General features: G+C 24.8%; 1 protein-coding gene across 1 annotated transcript in view; it reads right to left on the bottom strand.

The window, feature by feature from the left end:
* Positions 1 to 2,840: 2,840 nt before the first annotated feature.
* LOC114119169 (A-kinase anchor protein 200) overlaps positions 2,841 to 21,350 on the bottom strand; it is a 34,844-nt gene continuing 16,334 nt past the window's right edge. Inside the window, 8 exon segments of the mRNA XM_027980662.2 lie at positions 2,841 to 4,570; positions 4,801 to 4,884; positions 4,991 to 5,134; positions 5,202 to 5,357; positions 5,427 to 5,555; positions 15,432 to 15,523; positions 15,526 to 15,721; positions 17,743 to 18,090. Coding sequence (XP_027836463.2) covers positions 4,490 to 4,570; positions 4,801 to 4,884; positions 4,991 to 5,134; positions 5,202 to 5,357; positions 5,427 to 5,555; positions 15,432 to 15,523; positions 15,526 to 15,721; positions 17,743 to 17,940 — 1,080 coding nt within the window. The 5' untranslated portion in view covers positions 17,941 to 18,090 and the 3' untranslated portion in view covers positions 2,841 to 4,489.

Below are 21,350 nucleotides of genomic sequence, written 5' to 3'. Positions count from 1 at the left end.
TGAGCATATTGTGATATTGTGATGAATAATGTAATATAATATTAAGTAGGGACCTATATAAGTAGGTACTTATTTTTATTATTAGTATGTGATTTGAATTTATTCTCTATAAATTGGAGAATTACTTATTTTAATAATAAAATAATAACCATTAAGGCTGTTGAAAGCGGATCGTTTTTGTGTGCATTTAGACCAATAAGCGAAAGTAAAAGAAATATACTTCCCGTTGTCCAATTTTAATTTTGAAAAAATGTTTAAATTTGTTGTCTCCTTGTCTATGTTTTGTAGGAAATCGATTTTTGGTTTTTTTTTTTTTAGTAACACAATAATAAAAGTAAATTTTGGAAAAAAAATGAAAATTAATTTGGTACTATATTAGGTAATTAAACTATATAAAAAATTGAAAATCTATTTCCTACAAAACATAGATAAGGAGATAACAAATTCAAATATTTTTTCAAAATTAAAATCGGGCTTTTGGTACTAGATGAAATTTTCTTTTTCTTTTTTGGATTTTCATAGCCACATAATAATTGAAACATTTTTATACAAAATTAAAAATTATTGAAAGGCATATTATATTTTCTATATAATTATACAATTATACTATAATAAATAAGTATACATAGAAATAAATATTTAGAGGTACAAAAAGCCCCTTTTGTTCTCTTCTCAGCTAATCTTTTTCCATTACAATATAATTTTATAGTAAAATTCATTTTTGAATTTCAATTGTTATTCTATTCAATAGTTTTATAATTTTAATATCCATGTCTTAAAGTTGAGTTGGTATGCTAAATATTAAATACTATACGATATTTTGTTTGTTTTATATTAATACCTATCTATTAAAATATTAAATAATTAATTAAAATTTTTTTTTGTAGAATTTCCAAAAATTAATAGAATTATGTCCAAGAGGCCTTGAAAATTAGAGTAGGTAAATCGGAAATCGCCAGCTAAATTACTTTATCAGATACTGTTCATTTTAAACTATGTAGGTATATTTGACTATATTATTTTATAATTAAATAATTGACTATACCTACCTAAGTTATACATTATTTTATACTAAAAATAATTGTTAATATGTATTTTGTTATTTTCGTCGAAATGGGAGGGCCAAAAAATCCCATTCCCATCAAAATATCATTTGAATTGGCCATCCCTGTTGCAAACGTTATTTTTTCCATATTTACAGACACAAAATAGCGGACATCGAAAAGACATTAAACATAAAATTAAATAATTATATTAAAAATAAATCTAGGCCTTTTTACGTTACCCGTACCATCGGCACCACTTAATATGTATTGATATTTTAATGATGTACCACAGTGACGTCTCAAGAAGTTCAAATAAGATGGTACACAAATAATTGATAAAATACCTACATTTTTTCAGCAATTGAGCACGGTAGAATAAAATTTACGTCCGCCCAAAACACAATGAGTAGGTATGTGTTCCGTAAAAACACGAGAAGTGGCAGAAACAATTTTTTTTATTGGACGGTCCATGAGCTTACGTGGGCCGTGCCAAAAACTGCCTTTTTGATAATATATAATATGTAATTTTAAAACAATAACAATAATCTTGTCAATATTTTCTATACTTGGTAATAGACTAGAGATGGCCAACATGAACGTATTCGTGAGCCACATTTACAAAATATACAATTATGTCAAGAGTCAAAATATTAAATTTATAAATGCATTAGGTATATATAGTTTGATACATTTTTATAAATGATTACCAATAAAATTTAAACTCACTACAATAGTAAGTAAATTTAGATTTTATAAACAAGACGAAAGCTACCTACATCTGATAATAATGAATTATGATGAAAGCCATATGCGGCTCGCGAGCTGCAAATTGGCCAAACCTGCTTCTATACACTCTAAAGTATAATATATTATTAGTTTATTACAATATTACTAGCTAGTACCTATAATACTATTTTAGATATTTAAGTAATTCAGTATTAGTAGAATTAACTGTAGGTTATGGTACTAAATATTAGAATTTGATAATTAAAACTATTAAACTCTATTAGAACATTAATCTAAAAATAAAATACTGTCTGAAATTACCATTGAAGAAATTTCAATTTTTCTTTAAGTACCTAGTTGATAACAAAGATAACATTAAATTGATTTAAAGCGGTACTACTTGACATGGTATTTTTTATTACTTTATACTTTTGTAAGGTTTGAAAAACTTATAAAATGTCACTTAGCAACTTAATCCATCCAATCTTTAAATTAAAATATAAAGGTAATACTTGCTGATAATAATCTAAACTTTAATAAATACATGTTTACAACAAAAAAACATTGAGACACTTGAATTGAATTATTGTCTAAATTAAAGGTAAAAACATTTTCTATACTTTTTCTAGGGTTTTGTATATTTTAAACTTTAAGCAATTTAAGTGAAGATAAAATCATTTGTTGCAATTCAAAAATTCTATAGGTAAACTGGATAAAAAATTAAAATACAAGAATCATAAAAAAACACAAAGTATAGAAAATGTTCATATCTTTAAGTTCAATATTAGATAAATAAATTAAAGACTAGACTATTATACAAAATAAGAAATTAAAATTGTATGTGTTTAATTGCAAAACATAGACAATACGAGTATCTACTTACTATATGGAGTGTCGGTGTCATCTTAACAATAGATTAAAGGTACAATAGGCATTAATGAATTATTTGTTAATAAGTGATTTTTATGTTTACTAAGACAAAACATTATAATTCATCTTAGTTAAAAGATGTTTTGTACAAAATAGAAAAAGGAAAATTAAATTATATGTAATAAAAACACATCATCATATATATATATATATATATTTTAATTAAGTATTTTATCATAAAAGAAAAAAATGTTCATATACATAGGCTAGTAGAGAAAATAATATACTAAATCTACAATGAAGATGGCTTGCGTTAGCATACAACTTATCCACAAAAATAATTGATCATCCAATGATGATAAATTATTGTACACATTATTATGTCATACAATGCCTATAATAATTAAAATAAGTAATAACTATCATATAGTTAACATATTTGAATAAAAATTGTATAATTATTGAAAAAAACCGTTAAAAAAAAAATTATAATATATGAACCAAATAAAATTTTGAAGCTAAAAATTAAATTTAATATAAAAGAACAATCTAAAAAGCAACATATTTTACAATATAATTATTTATTATTATTTTCTTTACACCAGTGAAAAGGCTTGAGCTTTTAAACAACAACGCTAAATTCTCACCAGTTATCAAAATGTATATTATGATTTATCTGATAATTATTAAAAAAAAATAGTATATATTTGCACCAAATCATTGGTCATGACAAAGCCATGGTTATCTACTTCTAAATTTGTAAATTTTATAAAAGTACAAACGGTTTTAAACTTAAAAAATTTTTTCATTTAAAATATTACACTTACTAAATTTTATGGAAGTAACTATACACTTAAAATGTAAAATTTGTTATAATAATAAGACAAAAATAATATACAGTGTGAATCGCCTTTGGAAGATGTAATGTGAGATGGAATATACCGTGTATGCGATAATTCGTTTCACATAATGATTGGGCATATGTGCCTCATACCAAAAATATCAAAATATTATAACTAAAACTCACAACAATTTTTCTTTTTTAAAATTAATACTAAATCTTTAATTTGGGGTGAAAATAAAAATAACAGATTTTTTTTAACGTTTTATAAATATTTTTAAATTAAAATAAATACAATTAATTGCTAAAAAAAAAATGATAAATATAATATAAATAAACTTACAGAAGTTAATATTTGATCAAGTTGAGTCATTTTTTTTTTGTTTGTATAGATTTATATTATGTATATAAATAAATACAGGCATATAAGTTAGTAAAAAAAATAACTATTTAAAATTAAGCTTGGTCCGGGAATGTATTTTGGTTATAAAAAATTTGAGCGTTACGTTTCATTATCAAAAGAGCAAATACGTGTAAAAAAGAAAGATATTGTATTTAAATCATACTTTGACTTAACTTTTAAAATTTCAATCTAATGTTATTATATTTAGTTATTTTTTAAGTATAAAATCTAATATAATAATAAATAATAATAAAAAAAATATTTATATTTATAAACAGCCGATTAAAAAAAAAAAAAAAAATTGTACAAAAAAGTATTATTATGTCGCAGATTTGTTTCGTTTCGATTTACAAAAATCAAGTACAAAAATAATTTAAAAAGAGCAATGCGTAAATTTTTTGTGATCATCAAAATGGGAATGTTCTTTTAGTTATAGGATTTTTAAAAAAAATAAAGAGGAATTTATTACGAAATAAAATATTTTTTTTCACATAAAATAGTAGGTAATAACATTAGTGTAATTTTCGATAACTGACGTCAACGTTTAGTGAATAATAATAATAATAATAATAATAAAAAAAAAAAAAAATCGCAGAGCATATTTTAATTGCCTTCTTCATGTCCAGCATCACCGTTTGTTGTAACTGCTATTGCATCACATACTCCATTTACTTCATGCAAATCCTGTTAAGTAATAAATAATAAATCAAATATAAGACTTTCTTAATTTCCAAAATTTAAAACCAAAATTGGATGGGACATAAAATCAAATCAACGAAACCTATAAGGTATAATGCATGTCCACAAAATAAACTAGGTTTATTTAATGACGTTGAACATAATGCAGGTATAAACCCAAGGGAAATACTAAGAAAAACCAGTTACAAATAAAATGTAATATCAAAATAACTCACATTTGAAATTTCATTTGTCACTTCATTAATATCAGCTGTATTGGATAACTTGATTGCTTCAATTTTTTCAGATAAAGAATTTACCTAAAACATTATTATATATTTAGATAATTATTATTTATGCATAAAAGTATAATACGTGTTAATTGTTAACAAGTTATAAATTGAATAGGTAATTAAATTCAATTACATCAGGCGAGGAAGGCTCAGATTTTTCACTTTCAATATGGTTACCATTAACCAAAGGTACCTCAGCTACTTCTTTTTCAATATCAGATGTGTTTAAACCTTCAGGAGGTTCAGCCAAACCTTCTCCACCACCAACTGTTTCATCCTAAAATAGTCACTTATTTAGAATATTATAACTCATGAGCATTTTATAAAACAAATATTTGTATTACCTCAGGTTCAGCTTGTACAACTTCAGGTTCTACTGGTTGGACTGGAGCAGGAGTTTCAACAATAGTTGGTGTTGGTGCAACAGGAGTTGCTTCTACTGGGGGAGGACTACTTGGTAATGGAGGGGGGACTTCACCTAATTCACTCAGATCACGAATCTGAAATAAAATAATAAATAAATATATTAATACTAAAATAAAATAAAAATGCAATTATTGCGTTTTTACATTTGATTCAACAGTTTTGGGTTCTTTCTCTTCAACAACAGTAGTGGGTTCTTCAACGACTTTTGGAACTTCAACAGCAGATTCGGGTTCTGTTTTGGCTACTTCTTTTACTGTTTCTTCTTCGGCCACCTAAGAATAATATTAATTAATTTAACTTCACAATTGACTATAGTAGATTTATTTTACTAATGTGGGCAAGGTCAAAAATAGTTAACAATAAAAAATAATTCACGGAATATACGTTGACTTTTTTTTTTATATTATACAATGATCGAATTACGTTCAATTAACAGTGACAATAAATAAGCAAGTCTTGTACCACTGAGAGGTCAACAACTAAGGAGATACTCCCGTTAATCAATTCGCCCCTACGGGAACCAACTAATAAAATAGACCACTATAAATAATAAAGACACTTTTTATTCTTTCATTCGGCCATCTATTCTATATTCGTTAAGGGCTGTTTAACATTATTTGTATTATAATAAACGTATAAAAAAATATAAAAAAAAGAATAATAAATAAAGTAACTGAGTAACTGGTAGCTATTTAAATGAAAACAATTGAACAAAATATTCAAAAATACTCTAGATAAATCAATATTAATATGTTAGGTGTTTAAAAAAACATAGTATGTAGGTACTGTTTGGAACATATATAATATTAAATGCTCAACAATAAATACCAATTATAATTAAATAATATGAATACCTATGCGTGTTTTATGATGCATTTTTATACAAAGAATTTATTTTAAATATTTATGATTATTAAATTTATAAAGAAATGACGAGTTATAAAAATACAATTACATATTCATAATTACATTAATTATGATATATAATTATATATTAATTTACCTAATTTAAAGTTTTTTAAAATTGTTTTCAATCACTATTTAAGTAAAACATAAATAAATTAAAAAGGTGTTTAAAATATAAAGTGCAAGTTTTTTTTTATTATACCTTTGGTAACAAAGCAGAATCCCTAGACGACATTATAACGGTAACGAAGTAGGTAATAAATTTCACTTAAATTGCTTAAGAGCGAGGTAACACGCGACAAACTCAACCGGACTAGACACTGTTGTCTAGCGATGGTGGACATTATATTTATAGCGCCATATAAAGCAATGGGTATTATGGAGGGACGATATGATGATGAAACATATTGTTTACAATTAGTTTTTTTATTGATTTGTTATTCGGATTTGATATCGTTTCCCGCCACGCTTACTCGATTTTCAGATACGCTTACAATTGCTATATACGCAATATATGAATAGTTGCATAAATTTTAACTAGAACGATACGTGAATGATCCTTGAACAAAGATGATCAACCGTGATGAACAGTGACAGAAAAAAAATAATGTAGAGAATCGCATTATTTATAATATGGCATGTAGAAAAATTAAGCTTGAAAAATTTAAATATTAATAAAAAAAATGTTTTATTTTTATTTTAAAATATTAAGAGTGAGACATCCCTTGTAAGTACATAATTATCATAGATTATCATTGATTAGTATCTAAAATCAATGGCAATATATTTAAATAATGTATTAAAGTTAAAAAAAAATAATTTTATAGCAATACAATAAGGATGTCAATAGATCTCAAAAAAATGTAAAGAACTAAATTCGTAAAATGTGGTTCTTAAATATAAAGATTTTTTATTATTTGTTTAGTTTGAAAATAATAAACTTACAATTATACGGAGACTTCAATACCTATAATGAATTGAACATTTTATAATAGGTATTATTTCCTAATTGAATGAGTCATTTTTAACTTTCAACTGAACTTTTATATATGTATTACTATACTGATTAAATTACTTTAATTTCTATAGGTAATATTAAATTAAAATATAAAGAGATGTATGTGGGTACCGCTTTAATGTAAATTAGTAGTCGATTGGAACTTAATAACGGGGATATTAACTTTGAATTCAATGATACACATAATATAATATAAGACTATCAACCTAACCTATATTAAATACTATTTAATGATATGTACAAAAATTAAAGCTTTTTATTTACGTTTTAATACTACAGTACGTCGTATATTTTTTTCTAAGAACATTGCATACATAATAAATATATATTTTTACTATATTATAGCAACATAAATAACTCAAAATGTAGTAATATTTTTCTGTAACAAAAAACAGTAAAAATAGATTCATATTATAGAAAAAATAATAATATATAAGTAAAATGTTTAAGTTATATTATAAGAAAATAATTAACACCGTTATTTATTGTATAATGTATATACAAGTAATATCTTCCAAATATGAATTTAAAATTTCTATAGTTTATATTCTTTTTATAATTTCAGTATAGGTAAATTATTCATGAAAAATCTTACATTTAATTTCAAAACTTAGATAAAAAAAAAATAAAAAAATATGAATTAATAAAATAAACGAAATAATTTTCAAACTTTAAACGCACTTATAAAAAATTGAGATATAAGATTTTCGATTTTTTTTGTATTGTGAAATTAACGGCTTACGATAAGCATTGTATTTAATTTTTAAGCATGTCTACCCAACGAAAAATGTTTAATCGACATTTAATGAAAAAAAGAAAATGATAGTATAAACATTTGGTGAAAATTTCAAGTACCTAGGGTACATACGGTAATTCGTTAATTCGTTCCAAAGTTACCTACACAAAAAATTACAAAATCGATTTTGTCGAAAATTGGATTCTCGTATTTTCTTCAATTTTCTTTGGTATTATTATTTTTTCATCATAAAATTAAATATTATAATAATATTTTTTACCTTGAAAAGTAACAAATAGATCCATTTTGCTAACAGAAACCAACCCTTTTAGAATTTTAAAACCAAAGCATTTTTACCGTCCTAAAAGGTGATAGCATACAGACAAAAATCACATCAATCTATCAGCTCAGAATCGAAAACTTAATAACTTTGATTGAAAATTCTTTGTATAATCGTTATTATGATATCAAAGTTAAAATACATTAATTTTAAAACATTTAATGTTTTTAAATAAGTTCCAATAATACATTAGTTTTGGATTTATAGAATTATGAATTGCATGCTAATTAGACTATATCACAATATTTTCTTAAAATATGTAAGTATATAAATAAATAGATCCAATGATTTTAACAAAGTAAGTTTATTAGAAAGGACAATTATGAAATTATATTAGTGATATATAAAATATGGCTAAAAGTAATTAAAGGTATACGATTACATTTCATAAGGACAATATCAATTGATTCAAATCATCTTAAACCAATATCGTATGTCTTATGCCCTACTTCGATCATATGACAAATGTATAATAAACACAATGATTTCTCCAATTTAGAAGTAGATAAATTGAACTATTCTTTTACCACTACATCATGAAAAGATAAATAAAGGTATTACAATACAAGTCAGGTTATCCTACGGGATAGGTAATAGATAATGGTTTTTGAATTATATTTCAGTAATTATTACTTAGATACAAAATGTCACTATATATTAAAGATGATTTGATAATCTACAGTAATCAACTAATCATTAAACCTAATAATATAATAAAATAAAATAAAAATAAAAATATTTGAAGTAAATAATTTACTTGATTTATTTCTGTAAACAACAACAATTATATATAGATATATCACAGTATCTATTGGAATACTAGCTAAATATAGTAGTAAGTATGAGTTATAGTTTGATGATAGATTCGATTTAGTTTTATGCTTCCAGTTTTGGTGTCTAGTTTTTTTTTAGAGTATAGAGATGAGCTCGGACGAAACGGCACGAATTCACAAAAGATATAAATATTATAAATCATATTATAATTCTTCAATTTTAATATAATATAAAATGACTAATAAAAAAACATAAATACGTTAAATCCGATTCAGATTATTCAAAGTATAATACATAACTATGTAGGTATTTAAGAATGTAATATAGCTATTCTATTGTATGATATACGTTGTACATTTTTTATAACTATCAAAATAGCACGGGTTTAAAGTCCTTACATTTAACTAATATTTATTCTGTTGAAAATAAACAAATATTGGATAGGTATTTAATAAGATATTGGGTTTATAATTATTAAAAAATAACCTTATCCTAACCTTCAAAACATATATTTAATCATCACAATATATTACATGGTCTTTAAAATACCTGTAGGTTTTATCGATTTATTGAGTCGCATTTTATTAAAAACATAAATATATTAAATGTGCTTACTAATGTTTAAAAACATATCTTTGTAAAATTAAAATACTATTAAATAAATTGCGATGGAAGAATTCTATATAGTATAAATTATTTGAACGATTCTTAATCGTTCTATAAAATACTTTTCAAAATAATAACTAATTCAAATAGTTTGCATTTTCATACATATATATTAGGTATAAATGAAAGATTATTAAGGTGTTAGGTAAAACTTTTATAGACACGAATAAAAAGATAAAAACGATTATACCTATTGCAATATGTTATTGTGAATAGGTACATAATCAACCATTTATTTTGGTTTATAATATTGTATGAACCACCATTAGGTTGAAAATCAAAAATGGCGTACTTGACTTCCAGAGACAAAAGTTACAATTTTATGAACAGGTCTAACGCACAATGTATTCATATTTTAAAATATTACATTATCGGGGAGCAGAGCAAAGAATATCGTATGGCAGCATCAATTTATCAACGGAGTATCCCCAACATGTTTTATTAACCACATTTTATATTGTTCAGAAAAAAGTTTCGAGTACACAACACGACTATTTGTTTTTATTTTTTTTTCTACGGGATTAAACCACTAAACAGATTTTTTCATGATGTAAAAAATATTTCCTCACACATGTATACCACTCAACACTTTGCTATTGTTTTTTCTAAAATATATTTTAAACAAGCTTCTATACCATAATATTATATTTAATACACTTAATAACATAACAAAAAACGCGTTTATCTCACGTACCTTGTAGAATTTGACAATTTTTTATTATAATGATAATGACTATTTATAATATACGTATACAAATTGAGCACAAAAACCTAGCTGGTAGTGGGGCGGAAGTAACGTATCCCCTCACTCCGTAGTTACGCGCCATTAGAACATCAGTAGCAGTACTTAACAATCAGTGTGTGTGTGTGTGTGAGTAAATATAGTACGCTACTGCAGAACACCACGCCACAACTGTTGGTAGGTTGGGTCTTTGTCGAAAAGCAGAAGAAAAAGAAAAAAACTAACATGGTTCAATGTACCCCGACGGCACATAAACCGGTTGAAGACACGACAAAGCTATTATACAATGCCATAATATTGTGTGTATCGGGAACTATTGGTTAAGGGGAAAAACGAATAACGCGTCTTTCGCTTTTGTTCGTCTTCAATGTCTCCGAAGGACGCGATCTTTGGATTGTACAGTTATCTTCATTGTTTCCTATATACCCTGAAGGTTTTCCCGCTGCAATATTATGTATTTTGTATGGTTCTTACGCGCACCTATATTTTAGGTTGTGTTCCTGTTATTATATATCAGATAATTTCCGGAAACCTGAATTATGATACTCAAACAAAAGCCATTTATGAACAACGTGATACATTTTATTTTAACTATGACCTACATTATACAACTTTGGGTTGAAAACTAGTTCACTAAATTGTATTATAATATTTTAATAGGTAACAAAAATTATGACCAATTGAAAAAATAATTTGTGTTTAAGAGGTATTACATCATTTATTACTTATCAGTTATTAGTTATCACTATTAAACATCGAATAAAAAAAAAAAAAAATGGTAAAATAAACATTATTTGTTTTTTCTGAATACAATTTTATCACAATAGGTACTTGTTTTTAATGGTTAATATGAAAATGTTTAACCAACTGTTTGATTGCGAAATAATGTTTTAAGTTTTAACAATTCATCTTTTGTTTTGTTCATTCATTTATATGTACTACGTAATTGAAATATTAAATAGTAAGCACATATAATTTTACATTTTTAGTATAAATTCAAAAATGAAAATACAAATACCTATCAAATAAGTAGTACCTATATCATTTTATAATCAATAAATATATGTATATAGCCATTGAATTTGTTTCAATGATATATCAATTATTATAAAACGCACATTTTAAATATTTTATAGTTCACATTTAAAAATTATAATCTTATGAGAGACGTTGTGTTTTATACGAAATATGAGACACAAGCTGGACTGTCACTTGCAAATGTTACGCAATTAACACAGTCCTAATAAAATAACAGTTAATATATGAAAATTATTGCTAGGCATATTATTATTCACACTTCAAAAGTTATAAAAAATTATATCAGCAACATATTTTAAGAATTCTAGATACAGAAAAAAACAGTGCTAAATACATATATTATAGAATCACAGAACACAATTAACGATAATGACAAGCCAAGAAATACAAATACATACTCAATAGTTTATCATGTTTTAATTAATATATTATAATGTACCTAATACTTTAGTTGGACACCTTTACGAAGATTTGTAATACATTTTGTAAAATTATAATTTATGAAATAATATTCCAAATTAAATGCTACCGAAAACAAATATATTTAAAAAATAATCAACATTAAATTTATAAAAGCGTATTATAGTGTAATAAAACGACGATCTCGAAAATATTTTTTATTTACATTTTGTAATAGAGTTAAACAACACTCTGACATCACTTTCAAATCATTCATATTTGTGAATTTATTTTCCCACGTACAACACAAACATAAGTGTGACATCATCTTAATTTTTTTATATAAGCTACGATTGTACTCACTATGCTGTTGTTTTTTAATTAATAATTATTTCAAGTTCTTATATTTGTATATATATACATTTTTTTTAAGTAAATACATACACATTTATATGTACAAGTGTATTCGAAATAAGATAATGACAAATTCTTAAGATTATTTTGTTATTGAATGATAAGAATAATGGCATATAAGATAAATCACTACATATAGAATATTAACTACAGCCAGAATTTAAATAATGATAAATCGTAATTAAAGGAAAATGTGTAAAATTGTTTCACAGAAAAATTAAAGCATATTATAAGTATAAAAAAAATAATGAAACTAATAATTGCTGAAGCAGAATTTAAGTATATTATAAACAAGCAATAAAGGTTTTATCGTTTAACATATTTTTATTGAACTGGTAATTTATTCAATTAAAATATTTGATGATCTGATTGATTAACAAAACACAATAAATAAATCATTTGAACATACTACTCGAATTCTGCGCTGGATTAAATATCATCTTAATGCAATTCGATAAAGAAAAATTAGATTGCACTGCGTAACTATTTACGAGTTTTGACGATAGGTAGTAGTATGGTATTTTTAATTCATACTTTTTCTAATTTGAATACTCTTCACAGGGTTGTACTTTCAGAACTTCAGAACCTCTCATTCACACCTTGTATACTGCCAAATAATCAGTAATATGCGGATTTAATTGAATAAATACTAAAAGTAGGGTTGTGGGTGGAACAAAATATATAATAAATATCAGATAGGATAAACCATGATGGTAACTGACGTGGGCGGCGGATATATTCAATTTTTGGGATAGTCGGTAACCGGCCGGTTTGATATTATAATACGTACGTAAACGCTACAGCTCGAGCCCACTATGCAACGTGTTGCTATGGATACTGGGGCGTCGCGACGGGTCTGTAGCGATCGATCGTGCACGTCTCGCGTTCTAGACCCTCCCAGACCAGATATTTTTTTCTCCTGTATGGCAGTTTTTTTTTGGCTTCATGCCCTCGTACAATAAATTTTTTTTGGTCAATTACCCCGTTCCCATGACTTTTCGGTCCACGCATTAAGTTTTTGCGTCAATTCAAACACTTTTTCAACAACAAAAACTAATTTATTGAACAAATGGATTATGATTTTACTACAATTTCACATAAGGAGAACCACTGCAAGTACATTAAAATTTGGGATTTAGTACAAAATACTTTTTTGGTGGAAAGCCAATTATTTGAAATTAAAGCACGTTTTGACAACAATAGTTCACAAGTTTACCTACGTTCTATTTATTTTAACCATGACCTATGGTCATAAAAACATTTCTGTCACAACAATATTAAATTATAAAACAATAATTGAACAAGCAATTGATTTTTTTTTAACTTGTTTATCTCGGCAAGTTTTAGCATAAATCAAAAATAAATAAGTACTTGGTACATTACATTTAATAATATTTTATTTACTTAAATAAAATCTACTCATCAATTTCAAAATGAATATATAAATTTAATTTATTTAATTAATTCAAGTTAAGAAATCTCATACTTTCAGAACATAATATAAGCTACATATTCCTCAAATAACCACCAAACTTGTTATTTAAACACCCATTGGGTGTATTTTTATGTCAAGAGTTCATTTTATGAGATTAGTTCTAGGACGCAAAGTACCTCTTAGAAAAACTGCTTTTGGAGTTAAGTAAGAGGAAGTCATTATTCTTTACACCCACTCTAAGAATCATTTTTCATTAAAATTAAGCAGTAGAGGGTTACATTATTTATTATTAATATATACAACTTGTTTAAACAAATACCATAACAGAACATATTTTTAGAAGCCTTCGGGATAACGGACAAAGTATATTATAAATTATAATGTAAATTGTTTGAATACTTATCAAGGTGTGGTTTACGGTTAAAAAAATACTTCAAAATTAAAAGACACATTATAATAACTCAATAATTCCTTGATCGCAGTTTCCTATAGACAAAAGTCGTGTAGCGCATATTGTATTCGAAGAAAACCCTCAAACTATATCCACGTACGCCTGAACATAATAAGCTATATACTATCATCAAAGAGGTGCGTTTGTATGTTTATTGTTTAGGCTGACAATTTTCGAGCGGCTATTGTTGTCCGTTTTTAAGAAATCAAAATGTTATTAATCCTGATTGCGCAAGGCACATATAATATACCAATACTGTAACCCTTTCCACATCTTGTACGCTTCTCCATTAGCAACAACCAAAAATTAAAACACAGTAAAATTCGTGACTATCAACACGCGCGCGATCTAGTACGTTATATATGTGTACAACAATACCATTAGAGGAGCCGATATATAGGGCTATCACACATCGGGTATTCAAACAAGTCAACGTCCTCTAACGTGCTAGGTTCAAGGTTTCACGATTGCTTTTGTGACCACGCTGCTGCCAAGAATAATATATGAAAAAAGTAAAATAAAACTTATCCCAAACATTCTAAACTAGAACAGACAAAACTAGGCCGTAAACTAATAAAAACATTAGTAAAATGTGGTGATCAAATTAAATTGAAGGATTTTAGGATTATAATTCTTCCAAATTATAACTAGGGTTATAACAAAAACCTTTATATTATGAAATATAAAAAAAAAAATATTTATTTATCTACTTTACTGTAGCTATGAACTTTAATCTATTTAAATGTAAATTTAACTTCAATTCTTGAATTAGAAAGGTAATTATTTTATTTTATTAGAACTCTCATCTCCGCACAGCCATTGACTTGAGGGGGAAATATACTCTTTTTGTTATAATGATAATTTTGTTTTAAGTAGGTATTACTGTTGTAGTTGAAATTTTATTCAATAAAAAAAAAAAAAAAAAAAAAAAAAAAAATACCAAATCTCAGAATATATAATATTATACTTTTTATGCTAGTAATATTTGAACTCTAAAAGTAATAAATCAAATATGTTATAACTTTATAAATTAATAATAATATAAAAATTATGATTTTATTAGATACCGATTATAAATTAAATTCGTCAATTTCACTACAAATTTAAGTACTTTAAAGTAAAACCCAGATTTATATGAATATTATATTATCAATTCAATAATTATTAAAAGTACCGTTATCTTTCAACTTATATTTTATTTTAAAGTTCTTAACTTGTTTACATCTTACCTCTTCAACTGTTTCGGCTTTTACGTCAACGGCAGCTTGTTCCTTTACTGTCGGTTTAGATTTATCTTTCTTACCAAAACTCATAGTTCTGAAGACCAGGATTTCTTCTTCTTCTTCTTTTTTTCTGCAGATGCTTGAACTTCTTCTGTAGTGGTTTCGTCAGTCGGAGTCTTAGATGATTCATTTGCAGTGTCTACATCACCATTAGCTTCAGAAACCGGTGCTACAACTTCGGTTTTTTCTTCTTCGGTAGTAACAATTTCCTTAACATCTTCAGTTTCAGCAGTTTCCTAGAAAAATAATTATTTTTATTATATTATTATAGTATATTTCCATAATAATTTATATTATATTTTACATTCAATTTAATTAAAATAGATTTATAGTACCTATAGGCATACGATTTTATTAATATCGAGACACTAGATTAAGAACCATAATACTACTAGGTATACCCTCTTATTTTATAACTGCAACATTTAAAATCTTAAAATGGATTTAATAAATTTAAAACCTATTAACAAAGGATTTTATATGGAAAAAAAGTAATAATTCGAATAATTCGCATGAAAAAAACAACCATTTTCAATTTTTTTAGAAGAAAACTTATTTATTTTTTTAAGTTCACTCTATAGGTCCTTTATTATAGGAGATAAAACTAAATACCTATACCTACGCAAATAATAATTTATTCTCTTAATACTCAGAAACTTAAAATGATCATTTCGTTTGACATTATTCTGACTATTTAATTATATATTTTACTAGTGTAAACTATTATTTGTTTATATTTTCTAATCAGCTGTTTATCTAAGTCTAATATCCATACAGTGTGTGTATTTAATTATTTGATTAAACACTAAATATCTAAGAAATTACTTTTTATACAATTTACTATGATACCTAGATAAAATAAAGCAAAATGTTCGCATAATCTTATAGGTTCATATTAAAACATTATAGAAAGAATACATCTAAATTAATTGAATGAAGTATAAAGTACAGATTTGTGTGACAAACAATAAACACTGATTTTGTGTTTACGTAAACACAAAAGGATGTTAGCAAAGACAACTATATATTATTTAAATAACAATATTTACACTATATTATTTTGTGGATTATTACAATGTCGATTCTAAATAATAATCCAAAACTAAAATAATTGAAAGTAAATAAACTATACAATTTTTGTTTAATCATTATCATTTTAAATCATTTTAAACATTAGAATGACAACATACGTAACAAACGTTATTATTTTCATATTCTACTTTGAAGCTGAATAATTTTTAGAACTCCTTTGGTTTGTAATGAAATCAATATTATACCTATAGATATATATATATATAATATTCTCAAAAATGTTTAGTTTTTTAAATAATAAATGAGTAAAACATACCAACTGTGTAAGTTATGAAGTTAATTATATATTTAAAAAAAGTACTAAGAATTTATTACTATTTTATAACACTTTAAGTTATTTTATAAAATCACTGTTTTTTAACAATAAACAACGATATGATATTAGAATAATTATTTATGAGATGAATAATTAATGTTATCTGGTCATTTCATTGAGGAATTATAATCATAAAATACAATTTAATTTAATTACTAAATAATAAATATTATATTTATTAATAATAATTCAACTAATATAGAAAATACATAAGTTTTATTTCAAAAAGATTTTTTTTGGACAAATTATTTTATTTCTAAATAAATATGATAAATTATTATCTAGCCAAATATTAGATAATGATATTTATACTAAGAATATTTCACTACCTACTCGCATATCTACCATAGAGCACAACAACTAACAAGATAAAACAACTAAAAATCAAAGGTCTAGGTCAGATTACAAACCGTAGAAAACCGTGACGCTAAAATTAACATAGGTTAAAACCAAAAATGCTTAAATGCCACTGAATATTTAAAATAAAATAATTACGAAAATTATACAATTATAATGTTTTAATTTAAATATTGGACCTCTTAAAATATTATATGTTTTTTGTTTCAATCAAAGTATTTGTTATAAATAATAAAAATATTATAATTAATGAGTGTTTATTATAATTAATATTATTTAGATGTTTTTTAAACTTATGTTGATATAATATTGTTATTAAATAAAATGTCAATAAATTAATATCTATTACTAAAGTCCAACTATAAACAAAACTATAGGTACATACTACATATGTTAAATTTTATATCACATAAACATAAACTAAGTAAAATATTAAAAATGGAATAGTATTTTTTTTAAATATACATAAAATATTATAATACAAAATCAAACCTTTTCATCTATATGAGGCGTTGATCCATTCTGTTTGGTTGTTTCTTCAACTCCACCATTTGCCTCAACAACCTGTTTTTCGTCCGCTGAAGCAGTTGTAATTGTGCCATTTTCTAAAGGTTCTCCAGCTGCTACTTTTTCTGCTTTTGTAGCTCCGGCAGATATATCTACAGATCTTTTGCTTTGTCTGGCTCCCATATTGCGTTAATTATTCAATTAGTCACCAAAATAAAGAATAACTGGTTTGTGTGTGTATATAACTTAACAGTCAGAAAGTAAAACACTATACAATGTTTTTTTACGATAAATAGTGTTCGATTTGGGACACAGCTTCTTTGTCAAACTATTCTGAAACAATAATAACGAAAATATCAAAATTAGTTATCGTTAACCCCACCACTAATCTAAATGTCACACCAATGCAGTCTTATCTGTAAAAATACTGGACTAAATTGTCGGCGGGGAATTTGTTCATTGAATATAAAGAATTATAATTTATATAATACTCAGATTATCTGTTTTTAACGATTTATTATTTAATATTTAACATTATTTTCGAAGAAATTTGAATTATTCATTAAAACAAAACGTTCCCAGCTAAATGATGAGTTCGACGGACTTATTAGTTACTATATGTTTAAAATAGTAAAATAAGCGACAGAAAAAATTAATATTTAGCTAAACATTTTGGGAATCCGTTGATAGCGATAGTTTCCGGTAATACACAGCGTTCGAAAAAAAATCTCGTGGTTTATATTACTATAAAAATTATAGTGGAATGAGAATGCATAACGTACGTGATCTAAAATAAACGTCCATCTATTATACGTGCGCCGTATATGAGCGTGTTGCATTGATAATAATAAAAATTAAATAGATAGACTAGTGGATAAGCGATTGACTTGGCCACCAGACATAATTCAATTTGAACGGGAATGTCTTGCATACATCCTGTGATCATTACCTTTGTCCTTGAACCGAGTTGTATTATGATATATGTTTAAGTTTATTATGCTACTTAAGACACTCTTGCTATTATAATGCTATACACAGTACACACCCAATGGAAAATGTAGGCATAATAACAAGTCGAGATTGTGACAATTTTGAAAAAGAAATGTAATATAATTATATTTATTTATTATATTGTAAAAATAAAATAATAAATAATTGGGATAAAATACGATGAAATGTTTAATTGTATTGAGTTAAAATGAAAGTACTAGATACATATTATATTTTTTGAATTGAATAATTAAATATTTTCTTATATTATAGGTACCTAGGTATTAGTTCAATAATTATAATATGTTTTAGTATTTAAATATGTTAGACAAGTTAATAACTAAAGAGCATATTAAAATGAAAATTATAAATAAAAATTTTAGCATTAAAATATTATTGGAAGTCATTAAAAACTGTTTTAGCTATTGTCGTATATTATTTTATTACAACATAATATTTTTAGTTGGATGATTAAATTATCTTATTTTTCTGCATAATTATAAAGTACATATAATATATATATTATGTGAGATAGACCTTTGCGATTAAAGAGAATCAATTTTGATAAGAAAAATATAACCATACAACCGTATTAAAGTATAGTGTTATATTATATAGACAGAAATACTTGTTGATATATTTGATAAATGAATTCCAATTGTTGTTAATAAATTAAGTAGGTGCGATTTTAATATTAAATATTGATATAATAATTTATTTTAATATAATAACGTTATAATCGTACTAAAACCATTGCCATTATATATAACAAAACTGTATATTGACTACTTAACATTCAACTTTTGAATAACATAAAAATAAATTAGAAACTATTCTTATTTTCCTAATTTGTTCCAATAATTAAATAAAAAATATAAAACAACAACTATGTAATAATACTTTACTCTGATAATTTATTTTATTAAATAGTGACGAATATTAATGATCTATTTTAATTTAAGGTCATTAATAATCGATTGTACTCTGCCATTAGACTTATCAAATTCCTAAAACATTAATTCCAACCATGCCATACCTTAGAATTCAAGCGATCCATATCAATAAATAAAATTATTTTTAATTATGGATTATAAAACAAGACAATATATTGACGTGAATACATTTTTATTTCAACAAGTTTATGATTAATAGAAACAGTTTTATAATATAGATTATATTTACTTTAATAAAAATAATGTGTAATTACTTATTGATAAATTAAATTGGGTACCTAGTAAAATATAATATCTAACACAGAATGCAAATAAGCATTTTTAATAGTTTAAAAACATCAGAATGAAAGTTCAAACAACACAATTATCATACTACAAATCATTATACTTTTTAAAATTAGCAATGCTATTTAAAAATTTAAGCACCATGTAGGTATTAATACGGTAAAATAAAAATAAAAACTAATACACTACGTGAAGTGCTATTTTATAACTTGTAGCATATAAGATACTTTAAAATGTTATTAAAATGCAAACAAAAATAAGTAATTATATAAGCTCTACATTTTGATTTTAAGAATAATTTTTTTTATTAACTAGGAAAATTGACGTTTGACTCCAAAAATAATTAAAACGAGGGTTATAATGATAGTTAAAGTTATGCCGGAGAGCTTATTTTTTTAATTTAATTGAATTACTTGATAATATAGTACTCTTTGAAGTCTCATCTACTAATAAAAACATAATTATTAATTTGCATTATACGAAAGAAGATAAAAAATATGAATAATGTATATACTGTAAATGTTTGCGAAACTTGAAAACAAAACAACTATTCAACATCCAATTTATGGACAACTTATACAACGGTACACAATTTATTACTATATACATTTTACAGTATATAGTATATACATGCTAAACATAAGACGACACTTTCTCCCCTTTCGTCTGCCACAGCCGACTCATGACTCATCGACCAGTAGTTTTCAACAGTTCCACTGTTTATACTGGACAGAGGGTTGCCGAATGAGTCATTTATCGTTATATTGATTTTTTATAAAACTTAGTATTATAGTTAGATGCAATATATTTGCATATGTTTTAACTTATTTAACATATTTATTTGTAGTTTGGACATAATAATGTCTATTCGTAATAAACTTTCATATAATTTATAAATTATTAAAATATTAATAACATAATGCCATTGTTGAAGTATATCAAAATAAAACATAATTACAAAATAATAATGTACACTCATTAAGTAATTAGCATTGACTAAAATTTAAACAAATTTTAACCAAATAGAAAAAATTAATTCTAAACAACGTTACAGCTACTAATTGCTATTTGACGTTGTAATTTGACTATCTCTCATATAAACCACATTAATTTAACTACGATAGTTTGGCTCTGTTTATTTGTCCAAGAGGACATCTCAAGTGAAGATGACAACAATAAATGAATAAAAAATTAGAAATATAGAATTTTTTTATGATAAATATTTAGTCTTTTTAATATTTAAAATATCTTAGTTATATTATTATTAGTTTATTTGTTTTTATAGATGTCTGTAATTTTTGTTAAATACACAAAAAACGATGATATATCCACAATTAGAAAAAAAAAATATCGAAATAATTAAAA

The sequence above is a fragment of the Aphis gossypii genome, chromosome 2 (genome assembly GCF_020184175.1).
Source record: "Aphis gossypii isolate Hap1 chromosome 2, ASM2018417v2, whole genome shotgun sequence".
Lineage (NCBI taxonomy): Eukaryota > Metazoa > Arthropoda > Insecta > Hemiptera > Aphididae > Aphis > Aphis gossypii.
Note: the sequence above shows the minus strand (reverse complement) of the source record. Positions and strands in the feature narration are given on the sequence as shown.